The sequence below is a fragment of the Mobula birostris genome, chromosome 25 (assembly GCF_030028105.1).
Source record: "Mobula birostris isolate sMobBir1 chromosome 25, sMobBir1.hap1, whole genome shotgun sequence".
NCBI classification, from domain to species: Eukaryota; Metazoa; Chordata; class Chondrichthyes; order Myliobatiformes; family Myliobatidae; genus Mobula; species Mobula birostris.
This window is the reverse complement of record NC_092394.1, coordinates 43,791,148-43,806,261: the sequence shown is the minus strand read 5'-3', so window position 1 is coordinate 43,806,261 and position 15,114 is coordinate 43,791,148. Positions and strand designations below refer to the sequence as shown.

General features: G+C 39.4%; 1 protein-coding gene across 2 annotated transcripts in view; it reads right to left on the bottom strand.

Annotated features, from left to right (window-relative positions):
• lig3 (ligase III, DNA, ATP-dependent) overlaps positions 1-15,114 on the bottom strand; it is a 63,213-nt gene that overhangs the window by 38,713 nt on the left and 9,386 nt on the right. For both annotated transcript variants that reach the window (XM_072242893.1, XM_072242894.1), the window contains exons 2-8: positions 14,186-14,784; positions 13,491-13,592; positions 12,117-12,311; positions 10,082-10,233; positions 7,051-7,217; positions 1,714-1,791; positions 528-696 (exon numbers count right to left, since the gene is read on the bottom strand). In XM_072242893.1, the coding sequence (XP_072098994.1) occupies positions 528-696; positions 1,714-1,791; positions 7,051-7,217; positions 10,082-10,233; positions 12,117-12,311; positions 13,491-13,592; positions 14,186-14,747 (1,425 nt within the window). In that variant the 5' untranslated portion in view covers positions 14,748-14,784. The remainder of the gene's footprint in view (positions 1-527; positions 697-1,713; positions 1,792-7,050; positions 7,218-10,081; positions 10,234-12,116; positions 12,312-13,490; positions 13,593-14,185; positions 14,785-15,114) is intronic.

Genomic DNA, 15,114 nt, shown 5'->3' with positions numbered 1-15,114 from the left:
CATAACCTTTTTCCCCAGGGCAGAAACAGCTAATATGAGAGGGCATAACTTTAAGGTGATTGGGACGAAAGTATAAGAGGTATTTGGAGACATTTTTTAATTATAAAAAGAGAGAGAAGTGCATAGAATATGCAGCTGGGGTGGTGGTAGAGACAGATATACTAGAGACATTTAAGAGAATCTTGAAAAGAATCTTGAATAGGCACATGGATGAAAGAAAAGTGGAGGGCTAAGCAGGAGGGAGTCATTAGATTGATCTTGGAGTGGGTTAAGAAGTCAGCTCAACATCGTGGGCTGAAGAGCCTGTAGTGTGCTGTACTGGACTGTTCCAGTTCTGAAACTACCTTTAAATAAAGTGCCTTGGTTCTCATAAAGATAAATGCCCATCTCCATTATTCAACTTTGACTTTTGACAATAAACCTTAGGCTGTTGAGCCCAGGCGCCATGTCTCTTCCCTGTCAGTCAAGCTGGGAACCATTCTGTCTTAAAGGATATGACAGTGTTAAATCCAAAGGTTATTCCTTACCAGCATTGGCTGTATTGGGGTTAAAAGGGTGGCCTTAATGCAAAGTGTTTTCTTCATTCCCGGGATCCGCTCAGACTCTTGTTGATTCTGCAGTACACGGTCAACCACATCTTGCAAATTACGGGAAGCTTTGAATGCATCATAAGCATTAGGATCTAGAGCATCCAACCTAGATAAATCAAAATTGGACTTTCAACATGATTTAGCAATTGAAACGATTAGCAAATCTGATGCACTTGATTAATGTAGCTTATACAAAACTACCAGCAACCTGAGCACTCAGCACACCTGGAGGATCCAAAAATAATGACTGGGAAGTTGGTACAAAAATGAGATAATCATTCAAGTTTTGAGATGAGTATATTCAAATTTTGCTCAGCTGACTCCTCACTTGCATTAAATTTTATTATTCTCTGATGTGTAAGAAGAATGAAAGAAATGTAAATTCTGTTAGGGGCACTGTTATGAAATTGCATCTCATAGAATAGCATGCTGTTGCATTCGGCACATTGAAAGCAACCGAAAAAGCCCACACAGACATAAAAACAACAGGATCACTTTTGGTAGTTGTGATGGGTGGGGGGGGGGGGGGGTTCTGTAATGGAGTTATGGCAGCTGGTAGAATGTGCCCACTAATGAGTCAAGTACATAGAGAGTTAAAGAGTATATTAGAGTAGCCACAAAAATAAGAAAGCAAAGTGTAAAATATCTTTTCCATTGTCTGAATTACCAGATCCTGGTCACTTGGGTGGCGGGGTAGAGATATATCTCTACCAAAGGGGGTCAAGATGCTCCTTCCCTCTGTTAACCTGCAGGTCACCCTTGGGCAATGTGTAGCACCAGTTTAGAACCCCCCACCCCACACTCCACTCCCCGGATCAGGGTCACATGAAGCCATGGGAGTAGGTGATGGATGGCCGTATAAGCAGCTGGTGCACATCACAAGTCCAATCTCTGAAGAGTATTAATAATGGCTGGGGTCACCCACCTTCTAGAAGACACTGCCTAGAAGAAGGCAATGGCAAACCACTTCTGTAGAAAAACTTGCCAAGAATAATTATGGTCATGGAAAGGCAATGATTGCCTACATCATACAACCAATGAACAGAACTACCAGAATCATCAGGGTAAAGGGAAGGATGTATCAGAGCGTTCAAATTTGCAATGATAGAATCATCTCACTTACACATGCTTTGCACCAGAATTCATCCGTAGGTCGTGTTTAATCAACCTGATAATGCATTTCAAGTCATTAGCCGTGCATCTGCAAAACACAAAAGACCACACTTAAGATTAATTTGATGATCATTTTGCCAGAATGCATTCAAATTATTACACATTCAGGAACAACAGAGTAAAAGACTTATTGAATGCAATTAAAAAGCAAACAGCATGCAGGAAGGTCAGAGAATAGTTGATACACTTTAGTGACAAGGGATTAATAATAACAAAATTAATTAGCAGAGTTTTTTTTGGGATGGGTTGTTATTGTACAATTATTTTTAAATGGAAAAGCTACAGTACAATGAACTACATTAACTGGTGATACAAAAGATAGACCAGAAAGCAAGTAGTAAGGAGAATACAAGTTAAAACAGGTTAAAAGTGGTCAAAAAACTGGCAGATATAGTATAATGTGGAGACACGCCATACTTATTATTTTTGTGTGAATAACAGAAAAAGATTTTTTTAAAATAGTGATGATAATTAATTATTAAAAGCTAGGTTTTCAAGGAACAAAGCTAGTTTGTGGATTGAGCAAGTAATTGGGAAGGCAAATGGATTATTAATCTTTTGCAAGACAGACGGAGTGAAGAAATTCTGCAGCCGGGTATGGTTTTCTTCATTGAAACAGAAACATACAGCACAGAAAGTTCTTTTCAGCCAATGTCCACATTGACCATGATGCCCATGTGTGTTAGTCCCATTTGCCCTCTATACCTCTGTATCCAAATATTGTATCTGCCTCCATCCACCTCCTCCTCTGGCAGCTCAATACAGATATTCACCATCCTCTGAGGGAAAAAACTTACCCTTTAGATCTCCTTTAAATTTCTTCCCCTCTTACCTTAAACCTGTGCACTCTAGTTGTAGATTCCCCTGACTGGAAAAAAAGATTCTGATTACCTATGCTGCTCATAAATTTCATAAACCTTTATACAGAGGTCACTCCTCAGCTTCTTACATCCCAGCAGAATGGACGCAGCCTCTCCAATCCCTCCTTATAGTAAAGTGCTCCATTCCCAGCAATATCCTGGTGAATTTCTTCTACACTCTCTCATTGCTAACATGTCCTTCCTGTGGTGTGACGATCAGAAATATGCACAATACTCCAAATGACATCTGACCAATTAACTACTTAAAAAGATACAAACTTGGCATGAAAGTGTGTGATCACAGCCCAGCACATCACACAAACTAATCTTCCGTCTGTGGACTCACTTTACACTGCACGCTGTTGGAGCAGTGCTACCAGGATAATCAAGGACACGACCCACCCAGCCAACACACTTTTCGTCCCTCTTCCCTCAGGGAGAAGGCTCAGGAGCTTGAAGACTCGTACAGCCAGATTTGGGAACAGCTTCTTTCCAACTGTGATAAGACTGCTGAATGGATCCTGACCCGGACCTGGGCTGTACCCTCCAAATATCCGGAGCCGCCTCTCGGTTTTTTTTGCACTACCTTACTTTCCCTTTTCTATTTTTCTATTTATGATTTATAATTTAAATTTTTAATATTTACTATCGATTTGTAATCCAGGGAGTGCGAAGCGCAGAATCAAATATCGCTGTGATGATTGTACGCTCTAGTATCAATTGTTTGGCGACAATAAAGTAAAGTAAAATAAAGTAAAGGACAGACTTAGCAGGTATGGAGGAGTTATCCCAAACTGAATGGAGCCAAGCTCTCTCAGAAGTGAGAAGAATGAATGGGAATCTAAGACACATGAAATCCTGAGAGGGCTTGACAGGGTAAATACTAGGAACATTTTTCAAGGCTCTTTCAACAGGGTGGGGGGGGGGGTGGGAAGAGGTCACAACCTTAAGATAAAGGCGGAACACTAAGAGGTCCGGTGGGATTTCTTCTCCAAAGTTCAAAATACATTTATTATCAAAGTATGTGTACCATATATACCATATACAACTTTTGAGATTTGCCTTCTTGTAGGCAGCCACAAGACAAAGAAACATAATAGAACCCACTAAAAAAAAATTCAACCAAGTCTATCAAACTCAAAGACTGTAAGGGAAAATAACATATCATGCAAATAATGAAAAAGTAAACAAATAACACACTGATCATGAACTGCGAAGTCCACAGGGAGTCCACAGCCACAGAGCCAGTTCAGCACTCCAGCCGGTCCAGGAGGCTGACTGCTGCAGACCACAGCCATAAAAACCAGTTCAGCACTGAGGTGAGTAAAGCATCCCGGAGTAGTGAGCTCAAGACTGGTTCATCCTTTGCCCTCAATGCTTTGATATTTTTAATCTGGCTCAATGTTTAAATTCGGCTAAACATCAAGTCATTTTACACTCTTGGGCGCTGCTGCTTCGATCCGTTCCAATCAGTCCAATCCCAAATCCGCTCCAGCCACAGTTGCCATGGCCATACCTCCATTCTCGAGAATCTAGCTCGCTGAATCCTTCATACCACAAAATGCCAGGTTGTACAGACAGTTCAAAAGCACAACTCCCAAAGGGAAATACAAGCTGCAGATTACAGTGACCGTAGTTCGGAAAAGATGTAATTAATAGAAAAGGTGATCTGGGACTCAGGTTAGCTGGCACTTACAAGATCCCCGGTGAATGCCGGGCAGTGTACATTGGCCAGACGGAACGCACGGTGGAAACTCACATCAAGGAGCACAGGAGGTGTATCCGTTTGGGTTACCTGGAGAAATTAATGGTAGCAGAACACTACAATCGCAATGGCCATAGGATTGACTTCCGCACAAAACTGCTATGCCGTGCCAATGGCTTTTGGGACCGCATGGTAAAGGAAGCCATAAAAATAAAACTAGAGGAAAAGAATTTTAACAACGATAAGGGTCTTGCTCTAAGAGCAGGATTCAATCATAAACAAGGTGGGAGAGTAGAAATCTGATTGGACGAGGACTAACCAATCTGGAGGGACAGGCTACTGGGGGGCGGGGGGGGGGGGCGTTATAAATACCACTAGTCTAGATAAGCCCAGGCTTCATCCCTGAAGGAGATGGCGGAGTTAGTCATCGAAATGTCGGTTACAATCAACACCTGTACCCTGCTGGAAGTCATATATGCCGGGAAAGGACTAGATCCTAAGAACAGGATTTAAATCAATTTGTTAAAGTATGGACTTGTTTAAGGCAGTCAGCAAGGTTTTGTGTGGGCAACTTCTATTTGAGGAGATGACAAAGATGATTGACAAGGGTAGGGCAATGGATTTTGGCAAACCATTTGACAAGGTCCCTCCATGGCAGGCTGGTCCTGAAGATCATGTCACATGGAATCCACAGCGAGTTGGCAAATTAGAGCCACATTTAGCATGGTCACAGAAGACAGGGTCGAGGTGGAGGGGAGATTTTGTGACTGAAGGTCTGTGATCAGCAGTGCCTCACAAGGATCAGTGCTGAGACCTCTGCTGTGGATCTATGATTTTCTTGAGAATGTGGTCGATCTAACTAGTAGGTTTCCAGATGACAAAAATCAGTGGAATGGCAGATAAGTGAATTAGATTCTCAAAGAATACAGGAAGATATAATCAGTTGGAAATGTGGAAAGAGAAATGTGGCAGATGGGGTTTCTTTCAGACAAGTAAGAGATCAAATACAAAAGTATATGATAAATGGGAAGGCCCACAGGAGCACAGACATACAGACAGACCACAAGTGCAAATCCATAACTCCCTGAAAGTGGCAACACAAGTGAATACGATGGTAAAGATGGCACACAGCATGCTTGCCTTCATTAATTGGGGAAAGATACATCACAGCTGCATAAATCCTTAGTTGGGCAATATTTGGAGTATTGTGTGCAATTCTGGTTGCCACATCATATGTGAACCTTTTCTAAAGCCTCCACGACAACGTTGCCTGCATTGGAGAGTATTAGCTGCTGAGAGGTTGAACAAACTTGGCTTTCTTTGGAGAGCAGGAGGCTGAGAAGCACAAAAGGTCAGCATCTTTTTCCCCCTGGGTAGAAAAATCAAATACTAGAGACTATAGATTTAAGGTGAGCGGGTGACAGGGAGAAGTTTAAAGAAAATGCATGAAACAAGTTTTAAGTGCCTATAATGTGCTGTTGGGGAGGTAAGTGATAGAAATGGATACAACAGCAATTTTAAGAGGCATTTAGAGAGATACATAACCAAAGATTAGAGGGATACAGACCATGTTCTGGTAGATCAAATTAATTTGACATCACGGTATGCACAGATATTGTGGGCAGAAGGGCTACAAGATTAGGTGTTTTAATTAAAATTTAAGAAATCTTATAGAATATTCCCAACAAATGTGTACCACGTCACCTTTCCTTCAACAAATCTACTTGCCCATTAATTGAGAATGAGGTCTCATACTCCTAATTCTCAATATGTGAAAAGGATCTTGAGGATGAATACTAAGATTCAAACCTGGAGAGCATTCATCCTGGGTCTTTAGTAAGAGTCATTTGGACAGTAATACTTGTCAAAGTAATATCAAAGCAGTGATGGGGTTTAACACCAACTTAAAAAGGTAAATCGAAAATGCAGAAGCATAAATATTAGGTTAAGGCAAGCAGAAAAGACTCAAACATCCAAACAATCTTCCCTGCCACAGAATTAATATGCAAAAATGCTAAACTTTCACAGAACATGCAAACTATACACTATGCTTACATACAGGCATTAGTTTAAGCACAAGTCAATTTACAAACAAGGATGCCTCCAGAAGATTGATTTCAAAAACATAACTACAGTCATTGTGCATCCACACATCAGATCAGTATTTCCTAATCTTTTCTTTAATACCATTATGGGCTATAACATTAAATCTTAATGCTTTAGCCCAGAATGGCTTCATTCTGAGAAACTGGCAAACACACGTCAGTTGGATATCTTTGTGACCAGCTATTGCTGCAGTCATATGTGAGGGGACTACAAAAAAGTAGTATGGTTCCATAAAATCCTCTTCACAAGTTTTTGAATCACAGTGAAATAAAGGCCACAACAGCAAATGCTGCGTACATGAAGCCTCCCTCACAGTCATCACCACTAAAATTAGTGAAAGAAGTCACTACAGACGAAAGGACAGAACAAATTTAACATTATACCCAGCAAGGACACCTACCTGAAATTCAGTTTACTTTAAACCAGGAAAAATATTGATTGTGCATTTCAGCAACTTTAGGGTCTTTCATCCAGGTAAATGTCATCATTCTGTTTCACGTACGACTGCCAATACAGAGGAGGTTGAGAGACTTATGCAGATCTGTGATTGAAAGCCATTAGCATCCTTCTTTCAAAATAAGGTTAGTAGGCATTGCAGAAAACCTGAGGGACTTACTTCAAAGCAATATCCTGCAGCTCCTTCTGTTGATCTTCTTCCCTGGTCATTTTAGAAAGCTGGGTGAGAGCTGCGTCAACATCTTGAATCGTCATGACACTCTTATGTGCAGGGGGGAAGCTTTTACTCTGTTCAAAAAAGATGCGCACGGTCTCAGAGACATCACCCTGGAGTAAAAAATAAAATACATGCACATTTTTATGCCTCGATGTACAAAACACCTTATAATCAGACATTTTAAATCTAATACTGTTGTACTACAGAAATTATCTTATTGAGTAAGGGCTGGCAATGACTTACACTATCTTCCCATTCTCTCAAATGTTTAAATATTCTTTTTAACCAAAATGGATTCACAATTGTTTTGGTGCAATAAGAAATTATATCCTCTCTTTGGATTGATTGAGAAGTCTCACACCCAAATGAGCTTCACACAGTTGTCAGAGTACAAACCACAAAGATGCCAATCATTGGAAAATGTCACAAGTGTTGCCCATAAAGAGTCATAAAATCAAGTGAAAATTACTAAGCACTAATGCACTTGCAGTGAATTTCATGGTTTCCTTTGGTTCAATTAGCAAAAAGATTGCCCAAGAACTTTACAGTACAGAAAGTTCAAGTATACTTTCAAGTCTCTGTCAAAATGGTTGCTACAGCTAACAATTTTTCAGCTTGGAAATAATGTCTTTATCTCACTGTTGCAATGAAGTCTGCTAATTTTGCTCCCATTCTTCACCCTACCCATCCTCCAAATACAGCATAACCAACTTCAAAATGCTAGATCTTCCAAAACAATAAGCTTTTTTAAAAAAAATTGCTTCCCATTCTCAGAAACAGAGTTCAGCTATCAATTACAACTTTCACCTTGGCTTTTGCCTACTGTAGCTAAATTACAGCTTTGATTTCCAAAATTATTCAGTACCTGTTAAAGAAACATTGGTATTTTAGGAATTTTAAGCCTGAATTATTGCTTTTAGTGAATTGTGGGTCCAAAGCTTTCCCCTTACATTTTCTATTTTTTTTTTACAAAACCGTACAGCACAGAAATGGTCCTTTTGGGTCAATTTCCATCCTACCTAACTTGGCATTCTAATCCATTTTCCAGAATTCCACTCACACCAATGTTCGCCATGGAGTTTTAAATATTCCTCTAAATATCTCTTAAATGTTGGAAATTCCTTCTGGAATTTTCTACCCTATTCCTTAAACCTAAGCATCCCAGTAATAGATTCCACTGATAGGGAAAGGTATCTGCCCACTTATGCTCCTCAAAATGTGTATATCTCAATCAGATTCCCTCAGTCCTCTCCAAAGAAAACCAACCTAGCCAATCTTTCCTCATAGCTAGGAACTTCCATCCCAGGCAAACCTTGGGCAAATCTCTATCGCATCTTCACTACTGAATTACTTTTCTTATAGTATCCTGACCAGAACAGTGTATCTTAACCAATATTTTAATATTGTATCTCCCTGTTCATATGTTCTGTGTTCTTGCTAATGCAGGCAAGCACCACATCTTATTTCTTGACCACCTTATGGACCTACTGCCTTCAGAGATCCTTGGACACGCACCCACATCTTTCTCTTCCTCAGCACTTCTTGGAGTCCTACCCTGCAATGTGCAAATCCTTACCTTATAACACCATACATTTTCGAGATTAAATGTCACCTACCATTTTTTCTGCCCATTTTACAGACTCATCAATATCATGCTGTAGTCAAAGACTACCTTCCTCACTATCTACAACACCAGAAAAACATCTGTATAATTGGCAAGTTTATTAATTACACCTCCTACATTCATATCCAAATCATTAATGGTAATAACACAGAGCAAGGATCCTTGCACAGATGCCCACAGTATACAGAATCACAGAAACAACTCTTAACCATTACTTTACTTCCTATCACCAAGGCAACTGCACATCTAAACTTGACAAATTGCTAACACCTTATGGATCGGTCTTCCAGCCTCCCTTGTCAAAGGCTTTACTGATATCCACACAGACTATATTAGCCACACAATCTCCAAAAAATTCAAATTAAACAGAATATCCCATTAATAACAAAGCCAAATCATCCTTGATTAATTTCTACCTCTCCAAGTGCAAGTTAATCCTGTCACTAAAACTCTTTCAGTAATCTTAATATCACTATGTTCAATTTCTGTGCCTGCTATTTTGGTTTCAGATCTACTTTATTTACAGAGCAATGAACACAAGATGCTGGAGGAACTTAGCTGGTCAGGCAGCACCCACAAAGAGGAATAACCAGCTGATATTGTGGGCCGAGACCCTTCAACAGGAGTTCTAACGAAGGCTCTTGGCCCAAAATATTGATTGTTTATTCCGCACCACATGTGCTTCTTGACCTGCCAATTTCTCCAGTATTTTGTGTGTGTTACTCTGGATTTCCAGCATCTGCAGAATTTCTTGTGTTTATGCTTTATCTACAGTTTATTTTCCTGTGACAATAGCCCAACCCTACCACACACTTTTCATAGAGTAACAAGAGCACAGCACAGAAACAGGCCCTTTGGCCCATCTAGCCCATGCTGAGCCATTTAAACTGCTTACTCCCATCAAGCAGCACCAGGACCATAGACCTCCACACCCCTACCAACCATGTACTTATCCAAACTGCTCTCAAACATTGATATTGAGCTTGCATGCTCCAATTGTGCTGGCAGCTCATTCCATACTCTCATGACCCTCTGAGTGAAGAAGTTTTCCCTCATGCTCCCCTTAAACTTCATATACTTCTCCTGTTGACATTTACTTTGCTGTTACTTTTAATTCACTTGGCAGTTAGATAACAATGCTTTTCTTTTAATAATTGGTCTACCTATTAATTATTCTTCATTTCACTAAAATTAAACTAGCTTAGTTGTGATGAAAAGTATGCACTCAAACATCATAGCCCGAACTTAATCCCCACATAGCCAACTATATCTTTCTTCCTTCATGATCTCAATTGAGCATTTGTAGCAGTTTGCCTTTATACCAGTTTAAAATCAAACAATGCAACAAACCTGTTCTAAGTCTCGAACCATGTCATCAAGGTTGCAGTTAAATATTCTGCTGAACAGTTTGACTATCTGTTTGTCATTCAGGTTATAAACTGTTTTCACCACACCTGGCAGAAGTAGCTTTACAGTCAGATATACATCTCCATGGAATTTACCTGAGAGGGTTTAAAAAAAACTATTATTGTAGACAATAGTGTACAAATTGATCTATATATTTTAGGAAGGCAGGATGAGAAGGACTTGTACATCCATACAATTTACACACCAGTGTACTCATACAATAAATTAAAATTAAAAATAAAACTGCATATTTAGAAATTTTGAAATAAAAACAGAAGGTGCCAGACACACTCAGTAGGTTCCGGCAGCACATCTAACCTTTTCCTAAAGCTTGAAAGTTCTCCAAAATTTGAACTATGAAAATGAGGGGGGCCATCAGATAACAGAGGCACACCAGATATTATGCTAGCACGAAATATATAGTTTATATTGAACTGGGACTATGTTATACTATTTAGAAGGAATGAAAACTAACCACCAAGAGTAATAACTCATTTTTTCTTTAAACTTAAATACAATTTGTTTAGTCATTATGAATAAGTTCAGTAAAAACAGAAAAACAAAAGTGATAAAGTAACTAGTTTTTTGTGGTAGATGTATGCAATAGAACTAAGACCTCAGAAGGTGCAAAATGATTGGAGGACAGTGAAGTTGGTATTTTTATTCACGTGTGACAGCAGGCTATTACCAGGCAATTACAAGATGGCAAGTCTAACATCAGTAGATGGGAAATTATTGAGAAAAAAGTTCTGATGCATAAGATTAACCTGCATTTCAGGAGTCAAGGACTTTGGCATTGTTAGTATGACTCTGTTGAGAAGAGATCCTGTTCAACTAATTTGACTGAATTTTTAAAGGTGACCAGCTGTGTTGATGAATATAGTGCCATTCACATAGTCTACAGCAAGGTTTTTGCACCACTCTACAAAGCCATAGCACAGGAACAATGGACGACACACGTGGAAACGTGGTAAGTATTGATGACCAGCATCGAAGCAAAAGGCAGAACAGCCAGTTTCCATGTTGTACAACCATGATCAAAAAGTGAAACAACAAGAAATATTAATATTAAATGGCCACTGCTGCTTCTGAGACAGATATATTGAAGGGCAGCATGATGACAGACACAGACATGTTAAAGCTGCTGCGTCACAGCTCATGCCTTTGGGTGTTATTTGTATGGAGTTTGCACATTCTCTCCATGATTATGTAGATCATGGTTTCCACTGCTGCTCCAGTTTCTTCCCACATCACAAAGATATACTGGTTGGTTAAATAAATTTATCCTTTTTTGAGGGTACTGTAAGTGGCAAAAAAAATTAGAGGGGAAGGGATTACTGGGAATGCAAGACAGAATATGTTCCAGGGCTACCTGGAAATTGGTAGGGATAAGGGAGACATCGCATTAATTGAATTGTTCTTTCAAGAGTATATATGAACCCAATGGGCAAAACTGCCTTCTATGTGGCAATAATTAAAAGATCTGTGATGACGTATTAATCAGCACTCGACCAAATTTCCAGCTTATTCAGAGACAATTACCCAATAGTGTATTTAAATGATTACACAAGCAAAGTACTAGCAAACAAGAAACTGAAATTGTACCCAGAAGTCCCCACCACAGAATACTAACCAAGCATTGCTATTATAACAAAGATTTTAAGAAAAGTATCTCAGCACTGAAATATTGATAACAGATTGCTACCTAGCACTCTCCAGTAAACTGCACTAGTTTCACACTGATACATCACCAAGCATTGAAATGACAACTACCATCTCAACAGACACACATAAACATAAAATTAGGGAGAAAAATGTGGATTGCAGGGCAAGTCCATGAGTTTCCCAGAGTTTTTCTTTGAATAAAGCCTTTCTTTTTGATAAGCAAAGGACAATCCCATCATTTGGATTTTTTTCTTCTCTTCAGTGGATTGCATTTGTAGAAATTGTGTTAGAAAGTTGATGAAAAGGAACTTACCATCTCCACCAGTGCCCTTCTTCAGAAAGTCTTGTATGATCTGCGTTTTAATATTATAGCTTGGTTTATCTGCAATATTGGCACACAGTTTACGGAATTCGCGCAAGGAACAATCCTTATGGTTGGGGTCACATGCTCCAAATAACAGTGCACTTTTGGAGGTAGAGGGTTCTTCTCCAAGGGTTCCTGCTTTAGCTGTAGTTATAGCAAGTAAGATTATATAGAAATACAGTTAATGAAACCATAGAGTGCAACAGTATCTGCAAGAGAAAATTGTGTCAACATCTCAAGGGAAGCATCTGACTTTCTCCTTGTATAACCTGCTTTTCTCTTGTAAATGCTAACTGACATGCTGAGAATTTTTTTTAAATTAAAATGTCTATAATCAAATTAAATGACGAATGATGCACTTTCACGGCATCCCACGTTGAAATTACAGCAAAAAATAAACTGAACTACCCAACAGGTTTATCTGACATTCAGATTCCTCCCATTCTGCTTCTTCAAACCCCAGAAGTGAATCATTCCATTCTTTTTATGCATCTTAATCTGGGTGCCTCTGAATACATCTTTGCAGTTCCCCTCAACTCTATAGTATCACATGTTTTAACCAGAGAATACTATCAACAGCAAAGGCGTCTCTCAAAATTGTTCACATGCAATGAGTTTGAAGTAGCAACGACCAACAATAATTATTTTGAATAAAACAAATTCCCTCAAAAATCGTTAAGTAATCAATTTCTGGATAAGACTAGTTGTGCCATTCAGTTCTGAGCAGATACAGATGTGTGAGGATGATTAAATATGCAATTCCAATTGGAAAGTGCATGCACCAAAATCAGGAACAAATAAAAAATTCAGCTGCAACAACTTTTCCTTTTGACTACTTCACTATTATATAGTGGTGGGTGCATGGAATGCACTGCCTGTGGTGGTGGTGGAAGCGGATACAATAGGGTCTTTTAAGAGCCTCTTAGATAGGTAGATGGAGCTTAGGAAAATAGAGGGTTATGTGCTAGGGAAATTCTAGGTAGTTTCTAGAGTAGATTACAAGGTTGGCACAACATTGTGGGCTGAAGGGCCTGTAATGTGCTGTAAATTTCTATGTTCTATATATATATACACACACACACACAAGTGAACAGTAGTCAAAAAGAAACTTAAAAATTGTCTAATACAAACTAACCTGCAGTACCTCTTCTCTACCAACTGATGTCATCTGAGAGCTGATAGTCATAAATAAGATCTTAATTTTTTTTCTACAAGCCTGCACCTGCTAGAATTTCTTGAAAGAAGAACGTATAAAGTGAAGGAAAGCACTTCACAAAGAATATTGCCACAACAGAATAATAGCAAAGGAGTATACATCTTTACCAGAGAAGCCAGAGAATTTACGAGGCGATGGAGTGGCTGCGGTCGGGTTACTTTGGGAGGGCTTGACTTTGGAAGATAACAAGCCATTCTTGACCGCAAGCTCTAGAAGAAAGATAGAAGCTTTATTAGTACTTCTTCATGAAGCATACTACCAACCTTTAAAATCACAATCCAAGAGGCAAGTTATTTATAAGCTAGGAAAGCCATGCATGTTCCTGGAAATTAGTCACTGACATCAACACAAAAAAATCCTGTGAGGAGTCAGACAAGCAGCCTATTCTCACTTTCTGCTTCCAAAGAAGTTGTCCCAACCGGAGAAACACCCAATTTGCTTCTCATCCCGTGAAAGCACAGTGAGCCAAAATAAAAATATCACTGTTTGGCACAAGGGACATTGTAACTCTCAACAGACATCCATACTTTCTAATTAAACTTTTGGACAGTAATCAGGACAAGAACCATGAATATTTGCCCTCCTAATCTTCAGTACAGGGACAACACAGCCAAATGCAAAGTTGCATCTTCAGCTCAATTCAAGCCTCTTACGAAACGCAGAACTTCAAATCCATCCAGTTCATTAACGGCTAAGAAAAAGGAATTCATTCTACCCAATAACCCAATGGATTTAAAAATCACAAAGGCTACTGTATGAATTTATCTAATAATGCAATCTATTATCAAGATCTTGCTCTGACCTTTGATATGTTGGTTGATCAAATCTCTCTCAGGATCTTGAAGTTCTTCATAACCTTCCAGATCAGTTAAGTCATCAATTTTCTTGGTACTTAGTCGGGCTCTTTCCAGCTTCTCGAACATGCATTTAATGTGATACCACTCCTTCATCTCGGCTCCCTCAGAAAACGGGTTTGGCACAATCCTTCCTATCCGCACTGATCCCTTTGGGAGTTTCTCCCTGCACTTTCTGCAGCCAGCTGTGCCACGCTTCGCATAGTCCACACAATATCGCTGCTCTGGCATTTTGGCCTTTGGTATTAAAAACGTGCAACTCGGAGCCCAAGAGAATGTCACTAAGACTGGGCTGAACGCACAGCGCTTCAAACCTTGCTCTGTTGGCAGCCAGTAGCTGTTCACAACCAAACGTGCCGAGGAGGGATGAACAAGTTGAAAATATGTAATAGAAAACGAGGAGGAAATGCTTTGGCTTTCAGCTACCAAACTTTCTAGCTGACTTTGTACAGGAAGAGTCTTCCCTAGTTGACGCAAAACTTGTGTAAAATATGAAAGCAGCCTATACATGGAGGTTTCATGCCAGCTTTCTGATCATCTGCAACACCTGCAAGGGAGAGAGAAAAAACTTAAAATAAGGTATTTATCATTTAAAGTCATTCCTATTGCAGAAGAAAAGCTAATTGATTATAGCAGCATTTGACTAATAACTAACAATTGGGTCACCATTCCCAATGCTACCTACACTTAAACTTGTCACATTGCAGAGCTGGTAAAAATTTGCAAAAGCAAATTTCTTAAATAGCAAATTAATGCCACAATAGCCAATTCAGTATTTCAGCTCAAAACATACAGCAGAATATCAAGTCATTCACACATGCCCTGATGTACATTCCAGTGAGGATTGACAATTCCAATGTTGGCAAGGGTAAACCAT